This window comes from Zootermopsis nevadensis, unplaced genomic scaffold (genome assembly GCF_977971745.1).
Source record: "Zootermopsis nevadensis isolate Lab colony 2312 unplaced genomic scaffold, Znev_1.0 Znev_ptg000021l, whole genome shotgun sequence".
Classification (NCBI taxonomy): Eukaryota; Metazoa; Arthropoda; class Insecta; order Blattodea; family Termopsidae; genus Zootermopsis; species Zootermopsis nevadensis.
In genome coordinates, this window is record NW_028259153.1 from 5,923,179 (window position 1) to 5,936,650 (window position 13,472).

At 39.7% G+C, this 13,472-nt stretch overlaps 1 protein-coding gene across 1 annotated transcript in view; it reads left to right on the forward strand.

Annotated features, from left to right (window-relative positions):
- Positions 1–12,303, forward strand: part of LOC110838334 (Zinc finger protein ush) — an 88,275-nt gene extending 75,972 nt beyond the window's left edge. Inside the window, exons 6-10 of the mRNA XM_087352589.1 lie at positions 792–929; positions 1,675–2,432; positions 3,416–4,840; positions 5,880–6,122; positions 6,571–12,303. Of these exons, the coding sequence (XP_087208715.1) occupies positions 792–929; positions 1,675–2,432; positions 3,416–4,840; positions 5,880–6,122; positions 6,571–7,356 (3,350 nt within the window). The 3' untranslated portion in view covers positions 7,357–12,303. The remainder of the gene's footprint in view (positions 1–791; positions 930–1,674; positions 2,433–3,415; positions 4,841–5,879; positions 6,123–6,570) is intronic.
- Positions 12,304–13,472: the final 1,169 nt, after the last annotated feature.

Here is a 13,472-nt window from a genome sequence, read left to right on the forward strand (position 1 = left end):
CAATGCATCACAATTCAGTTTGGTATGTTGTTTTGATCAAGCAAGGTGGATATTACTTTTGAGCATAGAATTTTTGTCATGGAGAATTATGGATGGAATATGAACGTGCTTTACGTTTTATGAACATCATGCATCATTTCTCTTATTTACCACCACAGTGTGCATTGTAGGAAACACTAAATATCTCACTTTGTGCACTGATCTGCATATGGCTGCCCAACGACAAACAAAAAAGTGGTCGGCATAGATCACTTTATGCCTTATATATTACATACGATATTTTAGTAACCGCAGACAAAAAGGATTTGATGTTTTAAGTAGACTTGAAAATATACAGTAATTTACATGTGCTTTAAATAACAAATCTTATCAGCTTACATGTGTGTGCGCTTCATTGTTGTCATTTGTCTTTCGTTGTCATAATTTTATGTTCGGGTATTTTCATAATTATATCGAGTTTAATGAACTGGATCTGTTTCAATCATCGAGACTAGCTCATTTTAAGGGGCCCATCTGAATAGGAACCATTCCTCTCTTTTTAGCTGATGACAGAAACACCGAGTTTCAAAATAGTGTTTGAGAATAACCAAGACGATGTATATTGTCCATAATAGTAGTCATGTTTATTGTAACACACGGTGATCAGGAACATTTAGATTTACACGTTCTTTTGTGAAGTAAATGTCCTCGTTTAAAATATATTTAATTTTGTGTTATGACGTGAATTGAGCACTGTTGTCCTGCCATGGTGGTGTGTCTGTGTGTGACATGCTTGTATGTGTCTCCCTCAGTGCCAGTGTTCATGTGCAACCCCTGTGGAATCCGCTTCAGTTCACTGAGTACCCTGGAGGCTCACCAAACATACTACTGCTCCCACAGGACAGGAAGCACTACAGTTACTGGAAACACTAAGACAGCCTCACATAAAGGTGAGGGCTCCAGCATGAGGCACAGTTTTATTTAACAAACATACAAAAGTTCTGTGAGAGTCTTCTGGGTTGTAGTTCAGTGTAGTGTTGCCTCCATTTTCAGGGCAGTAGCAATGGACTTGGGGGATAAGGTGGCTGAGTGTCTTTATAATACATATTCAAGAACCATGCCCTCATAGGATTTCTGTGCCATTTGCAACAGTAATTTTACTTTTGTGGTGACTCCAGAAGTCGTGTAGTATAAATCATGCATTTTTTCTTCTGTTTGTTACATGCGCAAAATGCTTTGCACCGTTTTATGCAAGTTGGTAATAAACTTTATTAAATTGGTACTTACTGTAGCAACTGTAGGCAGTCCATGGAAGATAGCAGTGTCTGGCAAATTAGTATTGGTACTGAAATTTTCTGTGGCAGATTGTGTCTTGTGATTTGTACTGTACACTTGGTGATTTGCAGATTATATTGCAAGCAGATGCATAAAATGTCCATTGTGATCCATTTAGTAGTATAAGAGTGCCATTTTAAATACGGCAGCAAAAGTCATTACTCTGGCACAAAAAATGTCTATAAAGAAAAAAGGAAATGGAAACTATAAGAAATGGGTCTAGTGATTAACAGGTTGAGTTCAAATAACTTGTATTGCAAGATGCACCAAAGCTCTACTAAACTCACCCCAAACCCAAAACAGTTGGTTCTTTGTAGGGAAATGGCATTTGATGGTCCTGTGTTGCCAAACTGTTTGCAGGGAGGGGTGACAGTGACAGTGAGGATGGAAAATTGTCATCAGGCGAGACACCCCGGGGGGATGCTGAGGCATCTGGCAGTGAGGGTGTGCCAGAAGTAAACGGTATGCCAAACAAGACAGTGCGAACAGGCAAACAGTACACGTGCCCCCACTGCTCCTACAGTGCCGACAAGAAGGTCAGCCTCAACCGCCATATGCGAATGCATTCTGCATCTCCAGGACCCAGTCCAACCCCCAGCTCACTGTCAAATGGGGGGCCAGTCCTCACACCACCTGCCGAGGTCACCGCGGCACTACTGAATTCTCCGCACTTGGTGGACCGCTACTGCCAGGATTGCGACATCCGGTTTTCATCGGTCAAGACTTTCAGGGCACACAAACTACACTACTGTAGCACCAGGCATGTGGTGAAGTCTCAACCTCCTCCTCCACCACCTTCAACAAAGATGTCATCGGAGTCAGCTCCAGCGTCACCACCAGAAGTGGTGTCACGAACATCACCCAGCTGTTCACCTCCCAGCAGGGAGCACCGCAGCCCTCCCCAGCCATTTCTGGCACTGCCCACAAACCCTATTCTGCTGGTACCCTGCTCACTGATTCAGGGAGCCAGCCTTCTGACTGGGGCAGCTGCTATGGGCCTCCCAGCCCGTGACACAGCGTGCCTGCTCCTCCCCAATGGCACTCTCCAGCCGATGGCTCAGGCAGTGCATGCGCAGATCAGGAGTAAGGAGGCAGAGGTCACGCACACAACCGATCAGGTAGGACAAGTTTGCAGATCATAAAATTATAGAAATATTTTGCTTGGATGTTATCCTTTATCTGTTATTTAAAAGTGTGAAAAATTATGTAATTAAATCACTTTGTTTTATAGACGTCCCATGTATCCGTATTCAGGTAAGAGGGTACCTAAAAGCTAAGCTTCTTCAGTGGGTAGAGCCGGTGTTTAAAACATAGTGAATTTCAGAATTTTAATTGTTTAATTTTTGAATGTTTAAACAACAGGCATTGGATAATACAATAATGCCAATACGCCGTTGTCAAAATGTGACAGCTATTTTAAAGGTGATGTGATGGTGTGCAGATGATTCATTTTTGATCCAAGGGTTATAACCACACAGCTAGCCAAGAAATTTCTACCTTGTATTGAACTCAAAGGTTCATGAAAGTGATCACAAGTGCCTACCACTGGACCCTATTCTGAGCCAGCTGAAGGCACTCGACACACTCAGATCATTTTTCTTTAAGATCCGGTATAATATAATCCTCCCACGTATGTAGTCCCTTTTCTTCTAGGTTTCTGCCTAAAATTTTATGTGTATTTCTCATCTTCCTCAGTCATGCTGTATGTTTTATCCATTTCATCATCCCTGATTTGACTACTATAATAATATTTGGTGAAGAATTTGTGTTTGCAGCTCTTCTAAAATAAAAGCATTTCATTTTGCATGCCCTTACTACTTTTAGTAGGTAATACTAATTGCTTACCAGCATACAACTTTTGTGTCTATATAGTGAAATTTTACAGGATATCCTGATCATAAAACTGAAACGCATCTCTCTAATAAATTACAAAATTTTGAATGTAAGCTGTTGGTCTTAATTTGAATTAAACAACATATAATTTGTTAAAATTAAATTTAGTCTAAATAAATTGTAAAAATCTGTGCAGTATATATACACTTTGTTGTCTGTCCTTTAATTGGTGGATTCTTAATATGTCATGTTCATCCTTTCATTGCAGGTGAAGTCAGTAGTGCCTGCTCGGATAGAAACCAGTAGTCGCTGCATACCTCATATCGAGACCAGTGGTGATACATCTGCACCTCTGGACCTGAGCATGAGGCGTTCCTCAGAAGGCAGTGGGGCTGGTGATCTTGTAGTGGACCTGGACAGTGATCAAGATTCTCGAAGGACATCTCCTGTGCCCCTACCACCTCCCCCACCCCCACTAACACAGTCCATTACAATGATACAGGATGAGGAAGAAGTGGAGGTAGATGAGGGTGAGGACATCGTTTGTGCACCGTCCATTCCCTCCCTCCTCCTCTCTGCTTCCTCGACATGTTCCAGTCCTTCTCCTCCACCACCACCTACCTCTCCAACTTTGTCTAATTCATCACAGTCCAACTTGAAACGGGGACCAGGATCTGGATCGTCAGAACTTCCATCCAAACGACCACGGACCGAGTCTGAAAGTAACAGTCCTAGCCCCAAATCTCAGCAGACTTCACCAAAATCACCACGCAGAGGAACACCAAATGGTGTCATCATTATGAACAACAGTGGCAGGAATAGCAGTTTGGAGTCTGCTACTAACAGCCAAAGGAAAGCACTGGCGGCAGCGCTCAGCCGCCATTTGAGTCAGGTGGAGTCCACCAGTAACCTGTCCAATTTGCTGCTTGCTGCTGTTGCTGCTTCATCAGCACATCAAGATGATGCAGGAGGCAATGGTGCACCCCTCCTCAAGTCTCCACCTGTACCTCTCCCTTTCTCAGGGAAAGCCTCAACCAAGAACACCATCGCAACAAAAACTCCTCATATTACTCCCATAATCCCACCTCCGTTGTTGCTACATAACCCTCGGACTACCTCGGCAGACATCCTGTCCTCAGCCAGCATCCTTCCACTTCTCACAACTGAGATGGCTCTGAGAATGGCAACAGAAGCTGCTGCGGGAGTAGTGCCTCCTCCACCTCCACCACCTCCACCACCACAGGTGCTTGTGAAGCAAGGGGTGTCCAAATGCCGGGAGTGCAACATAGTATTTTGTAAGCATGAGAACTACATGGCTCACAAGAAACACTACTGTTCAGCAAGACTGGAGGGTGGTGGGGATGATGGCAGAGTATCCAGTCCTCAGGGAGTAGTGCCCAACTCTCCCTCAGGGTCTCCACCCCACGGGAAGGACCGTGGTAGATCGGCTAGTCCGAGTATAGGCGGTTCATTGTCGGCTCAGCAGCAGCAAGGACAGTTGGGACAGAAGCCTCCAACACTTTTCCAGTTCATCTGTGCAGCCTGTGGTATTAAGTTCACTTCTTTTGACAACTTGACTGCACACCAGGCATATTACTGCCCCAAGCGGACAGAGCTGTTGGCCAAATCTACAGCGGAGACAGTGACCGATAAACCCCCTGTCTCAGCTCCACGCAAATGTGTAAAGTGCAAGGTGAGTTCCTCACACTTTATTTGTGGCTTTATATAATAATTGGCACAGCACTATTTTGGCTAGAAAAGACCTAAGAACGACTATCTTTTAGTTTATTTCTCCATATTTATAACGTTCATAAATTTTTACATTGTTAATAAATGAAAATTATGTTGAGTGGCATGATCTGCATGCCGTGATGTTTCTTCTGTCACTGAGGTACCATGTGAACTAAATTTGTGCCTGAGATTTAAGTCCAAGCTATTCATCTAACATCTTATTATAGCTTCTTAAAACATAAAGTCCCATTGACTCTAATTATGATAGCAGTTATGACTGCTCTTATATAATGTGGAATCAGTTGAAATGATATTATACTCCAGCCTGTTCAAGAAATCTGCGAAAGCAATGCCATGTTGAAGGGTGAAGTATGTGGGTTTTTGGCAAACATAAGTATTTTGTATACCAGTGGTCCCCAACATGGTGCTCACAGGCGCCATGGTGCCTGCCAAGGCTTTTTTTTGGTGCCCGCGTTGTTACAGAAAGAGGTTATACTGAATAATGAAGGCCGTTCAACCATGAACATTATAAAATCAAAGCGCAGATCTCGATGTACTGACGCCCATCTTGACGATTGTTTGCGAGCAGCAACATCATCCTACACTCCCAAATTTGAAAAACTGGCCGATGAAATGCAGTGCCTAACATCACAATAACTTCCCACTTGATTAATAATAATAATTTTACTTATAAAAGTATGTATTTTTGATCGCATGGTTTCTTGTATCATTAAACGTCATGTTGTTTTGTGTATTATTCGGTGTCCATATCTTATTTGTCCAGAGAAAAGAAAATTTGGCTTTGTTAATTGGTTGGTGCCCTCCACGATCTCATAAACTCTCAAATGTACCCATAGGCACATAAAGGTTGGGGACCACTGTTGTATACAATCAAATTTTGTTGTGTAAGAGTGTTTTAGATTAACACTTGTACCATACTTTTGGGTGATACAGTTAACCTACTTTTCGTGCAGCAATAGATATATTATTCTGACACACAGGTATCAGTGCCAGTAGATCAGTTGGCAACCCACCAATGCTCAGGTGTGGGCGGTTCAGGTGGGTGGAAGTGTCCATGTTGTGATGTTGTGAGTCCAACAGCCAGTGCTGCTCAGAGACACATGGATTCTCACAGTGGGGTGAAGGCCTTTCGTTGTACTATTTGTCGCTACAAGGGTAACACTCTTCGAGGCATGAGGACGCACATCCGCATGCACTTTGAAAAACGCTCCACAGACTTACAGGTAGATATCAGAATGCAGTAGGACAGTGTCTTGCTGTGAAACCATGTGTACACTGAGAACTCAACTGTAGAAGCATGTTTGCGTATGCACAGCGTTTGCACCCAAGCCGTTGTGATTGTGCAGCCAGTCAAGAACAGTAATACACCTAATATCTAAATTATATTCATGCAAATGAATCAAATATGTTGTTTTACACAAATGCAATTGGGATATTTTTATTGGGGTGTGTGAAATGCCCTGGCGGTCCAGTGAATTGAAAATTGAATATTCACTATCTCATTATTTAAAATTTATCTCAGATTTTCTTCTTCATTAAATGTTTTAAACACTGCAATATGCCCTCAGAAATTCAGTGCAAGATTCTTTGAATATTATTAATATTTCAGAAGTTCGAAACCTATATTTTCCCTGTACTACACATAAGTGGTTTCCACTTTCTGCTTCCCAGGAGGAGAACTTTATCTCATGCATCATTGGTGATGAGGGAGTGGTTGGCAATCAGCAGCAGCCGGTGATTGTGCAGCCACCAGAAACTGTACTGTCTGAGCCACAGATCACAGAAGGAGGCGACAGTGGTCGTATAGAGAAGTTACACTTCTGTGACCTGTGCAACTACAGTTCCACTTACAAGGGCAATGTGGTACGCCATCACAGGTTGGTTCATCTGCATGTGAAGCCTGAGCAGGAGGGTTCCACTTCCCCCATTGACATAAAGATGGGGAGTCCCAGGGATGTGTCAGAGGGAGAGGGGGCTGAAGAGTGTATGAAGCCAGATAATGTGACTGTGAAGGAAGAGGTACGAGCCAGAGTGTATGTCGATGATGAGAGGGAGGAAGAATATGTTGAAGTTGAGGAGGACATCACAATGGCACATTCTGTAGTGAAGACAGAACCTCTGATCATGGTGTCTGAAGTGGACAATACAGGTGGCAGCTCAGTGGATGATAAGTCAAAACTTGATACGTCTCATCACCGAGAGAGAGATGACAGTGGGCGATTCTGCTCTAGTGATATGGAAGCCCGGGACCAGGTCGAGGGTGATGCACAGAATGTACCCACATCAGCAGGTAACGTCATCAAAAAGACAGGGCCCAAATACTGCAAATCATGCGATATATCATTTAACTACTTGTCTACCTTCATTGCACATAAGAAGTTCTATTGCTCTAGCCATGCTGGAGAGAGCACCACTGGCAGTGCTGGCGGAAGAACTGCAGAGGCTTCAGTTCTCTGAGATCTTCCAGTCATCCAACATCGCTAGTTTCTAAAGGTTTTTGTGGTACATACAGCAATCAGAGGTTCTCAACTCTAGTTACATATTAGCTGTGCATCATGGCTTACATGAGGTCTAGCTACCCTATGTTGCAGTAGCAAATCACTAAACTGCTAACCCAGGAGATAAAGTTGAGCCGAGAGCAACGGGGGATTTAAGTCCCTGTTTCCATATGATAAAGATTAATATGGATTGTGCATGGATAATTCAACACCTTGACCCGGTTGATGTAATGATACACCCCTACTTTCACTAATTGGCACAAAAGTCATTGTCTACAGGTTTTTAAGCTTCAGTCCTATGATATATAGGACATTCTTTGAAATCTCTTGTTTGTCCAGCAGTTGTCACATAACTGCATTTGTTCAGCTGTATTATGAGATATTCTGTACAGCTGTTAGGTAAAATATTGAACTCTATTTTATGACCCTCATCCATTGTTATATGATAACACATGCTAGCCACAATTCAAAACCATAAACATAAGAGACTAAAGAACTGACTGGCTGGGTCAGGTAACCTAACTTATTAGTTTGTGAAGATTTCTGTCTTCTGGGTTGTTGCGCTTTGTGGTCTGGTCGATGTTAACCAACGTTTCAGAGGTCATACTGCCTCCATCATCAGGGCAATGAATATTTGACCAAACTACACAGCGCAACAACCCAGAAGACGTAAATCTTCATACTCACCGCTGTGAAAACCTCAAATCTTACTTATTAGTTTGTACTTATGTTTCTGAGGATGTATTTCGTTATTCCTGTATATTGAAAGATAGTAATCAAGAATTACTGAAATCAGTAATATTATTGAATTCTGAATGCTTTTGGCTCAAGAGCTAGAATTATAAGAAGTCGGGTGACTTTAATGCAAGAATGTTCCGCTCTCAGTTATACAGTAGCACATGTGAATGTTGCTTTTGGTTAGTTGGTAGCATTGCAGAAGTGAGAGGGAGGAAAAGATGTTGACTCAGTGCTGCAAATTCTGTTCACTGCAAACATAGGTTGATTCCAAACATAAGTAATTCATGAATATGTTTCTCTGAAATTTTTTTTTGGGTTTTGTTATAATTAATTGCAACTGCCAAGGACGTGTCCAGAATATTGTCACTCTTTCCAGATCTGACATTTTCCAGACAATAATTTTTGTCAGATTGACTATCTCAGCAATTTCAACTTATTAAGGAAGACCTTACATCATGGGATTAGTTAATTTCTTACATCTGATCCAAAAATCTATATTATATAACTACTCTATAACAAATGTCTTTCATGATTCCCAGTATGTCCTGTAACAAATGCCTTTTTTTTTTTGTTGGATTTGAGGTTTTCATGTCAGTGAGGATTATGATAATGTTCTGAATTCTGGCATCATGTAAGATTCATTAGATGCCAAAGTTTCATAGAAACATAGTCTCCTTATGTGGCATTGCTGGAAAGTGGAGCAATTTATATAGGGTTGGAGGAAAAGAACGTTGGGGGAATGGCCCAGTCAGTAGGGAGGGGTTCCTGTGTAGAGGGCGTGTACAGAAGACGTCAGCCTTAGAACCAAAATCTCTAGAATATGAGTGGCTATCCTTTTAGTATTGAAATTGATACCGTTTGGTAGACAAAGAACTTGCCTCTTCCCTCAAAATAGCTTTCCCCAAGCTCTTTAAAACCGGGTTGTTTTACTAGCAGACTTGAAAACATTATATGCTATATGTAAGTTTAAATTCTGTTTTTCTCCCCTTTAAATGCACTGTACCTCATGCTTGGCATTACAAAAGATGGCCAGAACAGCAGATCCCACTCATTTTGAGATGATGTAATTGAACTCAATCTGGACATGACGCAACTCACACGGCTGCAGTGGAAGTGATCTCCACTCCACTGGCAGTAAAGTTTTGCCTGTTCCATTCTCGGAAAAAATTGTACCACTAGAATATTACTGGATTTCTGGACTTCTGTCAATCTAATATTCTTAAAAGAACACTGTTATGGAAACTGGATCTGTTTCCATTCTCTGGTGAAAATTTTTGGACAAAAAGATCCAAAAAGGGTTTGAGGTTTTCACGGCAATGAGTCTGAAGGTAAACTTCCTTTACGTTAAAGGAAGTTTAGTTTCTACCAGACTACATGGCGCAACAATCCAGAAAGTTGTCTTCAAAAACAGATTCAGTTTCTTTTGAAGAACACTAGGTGATGGACAAAGTCCAGAAATCCATTATTACTAACCCTCTCAATTACTGACAGAAATTGTACAGAATTTTACAAATGAATGTGCACATTTATAATTGTAGTGACTGTATTGATATTTATGTAAGAAATGTCCAGACTGCTTCAAAGATTGATCACTTACATGAATACATAACATAATAATGATAAAAAAATTATAAATACTTTTCTTCCTATAATGTGTTGTATTTATCTTTTACATTTCTGATGAATCTCAAAATCAAATGCCAAAATATAACTTATGGGAAGAAGCACTTCAGAAGTGCGACTGCCTCATCATTAAGTCAGACTTTCTAGTTAACCAACAGGAAGTTAAAAATTGACTCATTTGAACTATATTAACTTTGGACATTACTGATGTTATGATATTGCTTCTTGAAATTTCTTGAAAGTTGACTGAGTATATGCATTTCAGGAATTTTTTCTGTACAAAATACCAAATTTTATACACTATGTACTAAGAGAATTGAGAACCCTTGCTGTTGCTTATAACGTAATGTTTGCTAATGAAATGTAAAATCTCATTTATATAATCTCTGTTTAAAGGAAGTAATTCTGAGGTAACTGAAGGTGTTTTTGTTTTTCCCTTCATGTGTATGAAGTTAATAACTCAGTCCAACATTGTTGTTCAATGGCTACCAGATACACTCGAATATTGTTTATAGTTAAGAAGAAAAACTCGTCCAATGATTGGTGTCAACATTGTTGTTAACTGTGTGCTCGAATATGAAATTAATCTTCCCCCATGATTATAATGGTGTACAGACATAAGGATATACAGATTTCTGGATCTAGTCCATAGCATATCAGGTGCTGAGTTTATCATTTCTGTTCAAGTGGAGCTTGCTGACTGCGCTGAGAATTGAACGTGGGACTCGCCATTATGAAGTAAGAGTATTGACTGCTGAATCACAGTTTTCGTTATGTTGTATTGTATTACTGTTGGAGAGTTTCAAGATGTTAGCTGCAGGATTATTGATTCAAATAAGTAAATATTTCTCTTGTGTATGTGTTATATTGGGTCCCGCACCGTAGCCGCGAGGTCTGAGGCATCATGCTTCGGACCGGCGATACGGAATATGCGCTGGTTCGAGTCTCGGGGGAGAAGAAATTTTCTCATGAGCTTTCGACCGGTGTATGGGACCGGTGCCAACCCAGCATCGTGAGGAAATTGGGGAGCTACAAATAGTAGCGTAATCTGGTCAGGAAAACTAGCAATGGCTGGGGGTTCGTGGTACTGACCGCACGACACCTATATCTGGTTGGATGATCGTTCACCTCTGCTTAGGCATGTGAATGTGAGGCCAGCAGCCAGCTAGTCGGCTTTGGCTCTCAGAGGGCTGTTCCGCCACAGATTATTATTTATAATTCACATGGAATGGTTGATGCAGAAATTATTGTAGTAAGCCAGATAGTGTTACTTATCAGTGTTTCGCTGGTACAAACTCCAAACAAACCCACCCAGCTACATAGTACATGTTTCAGTTGTGACTGGGTATTTTTCATGGTTTTCCTCAGTCCAAGACAAGTGTTGGGATAGTACCTTCACTTAGGCCATGTTTGCTTCTTTCCACATGGTTTCTAATTCACTATCATCCTCTCATTCTGCACTTTATTGTTTGAACTACTGAAGAAGCATCATTAAATAAATGTAAATAAATAAATAAATAACACATAGCACATAAACATATACTTACAAATATGGCTCTTAGTAATATGGGCAATGTAGTATGTTTTGAAGCAATAATCTGTGGAAATAATATTTTATATGTAATGTATAATTTAAACAAATTGCTGCAAAAGTCAGGTATCACTGAAGGAAATTTATGTTACATTTATAATGTACAGGCATTTCTCAAAAGAAAAAAATAGGTGACTTTTTCAGGGGCTATCATTTGCTTGTTTGACATTGGCTCCAATAATAGTTTTCTGTAATTGTTTATCCCACATTTATAATCTCTGTGCGAATAACAAATATTTTACTATACAAGCTCTTAAACACTTGATAGATAATACTAACAAAGGCTGTTTCAAAATTTTGGCGAGTTTATAAAGCAAGCTCCACTCATTGCTGACGATGTATGGTGAAAGGACAAGGAAATGCTGTAGCGCTCGAACACACTTGAATCACTGTCGCCACCTTTCAATTCCTGTACTGATAGAATAATGTTGTATACGTACCAGAAACTTTGACTGTGTTATTAGAAGCAGTTCTCCACTTTTACGGAGATGCGATGGCATGATGTAGAGTGTGTGAAAGGGTATCATAGTAAATAAATTTTGTTCTGTGCTTAGCGAGAACATTACAAAAATAAAATAATGTTTAATGCAATAGTTTATCTATAATAATACAATTTTTAAGTTTATATGTTACATATATTATAATAATAATTATAATAATATAAATATCTCAACAATTTTTTTTTGTTCTGTACAGTGTCTAAAGTGTTGCTAAAGCAGCAGAAAGGCAGAAACATATCTTGCTCGCATTTACAAAACACAGCTGTTGTAGCGAAGTTTGATTTTAAGTTTCTAAACTTTTTTTATATATAATAACTGATTATATTCCCTGAGAGAATAATGTATGTGTTGTAGGAATGCTGGGCAGGTGTATCATGTCATTGTCTTTGTGGTGGCAACAATTATAATACCAACCCCCTCAGTCCGGTGGAGACAATAAATTATTTATTTGTAATGACCTGTCTTTTGTACATCCTGTGCTGCCATCTTCCACACATATCCACTATTTTGCAGTGTGATGCCACCCTCAAGTAATCATAGTCTTGTCCCAGAACTTGAGCTTGGATGCTGTTGTAGACATTCAAATTCCATAAATTCAGGACATTTCTTGATTAAATGGGCAGCGTCTAAAGAAGGGCTCTGCTCGATGGTGTTATTTAGTTCATTATTATCCCAAGGCAGACATTAGAATCTATCCATTTCGCATTTCCACAACTTCTTTACCATTTCAGTATTAGTAGTATCATCCTATTTATGTCTTAGTATCCAAAGATTGCTTGAAAAAGATTCTTAGTAAAATTTCTGTGTACTCTTTTTTTTTTTTTTTTTTTGATGTTTTCTATCATGTAATCCGTTACCCCGTCTTACTCCTACATACTTTTATCAGCACGTGTCAGAATTCTGAATTTACTAATAATTGTTCTATTTCCTTCTACGATGAGGTTTTGAACACAAAAATAAAGACACTGTTTTAGATATTGTGATTTATACTTGTTTCTTGATGGTTTAAGAACGAGTATAATGAGCTTGGAGGAATGATGGAGGTAGCAGAAATTGCGTATTTCAATGTATAGATGCACATGATAAACATAATGGACCTACTCCATTTAGATTTTAAAGTTCCGCTTGCTAAATTTTTCGTAGGCGTGCTAATGTGTTGGAGTGTGTATCTTAGCAGTGTGATAAGTGATAAGTGGGGTTCGGATGTTCATGATCTAAAAAACCGAGAAATATGCATGCAGATGTGACCGAATAAAGGCAAAATATGACCTAATTTGTTATGAAAAAATATTCGCCAAAATTTAAGAAAAAGCGTTTTGTATTTCAATGATGTTATTTATTTACATATGCATGTACAACTATTACATTACTTGATTTCCTAGCAATTTCTATTCAAAAACCTCAGTCGCTTTAAGTTGTAAATGCCTCGTTTTGGATCAGCATCAAATGTTGAGAATATGTGCTCCTATAAAAAGAAAATAAATTTAAAAGAAGAACCTTTCATGCACATCAAACTCATTAATTACATATAAATAAATAAACAAAATTAGAAATATTACGTACATTTCTTTATTCTCCTATCTTGGCAGCATTACAATATATAACGATGTCAGCAAAGAGAGT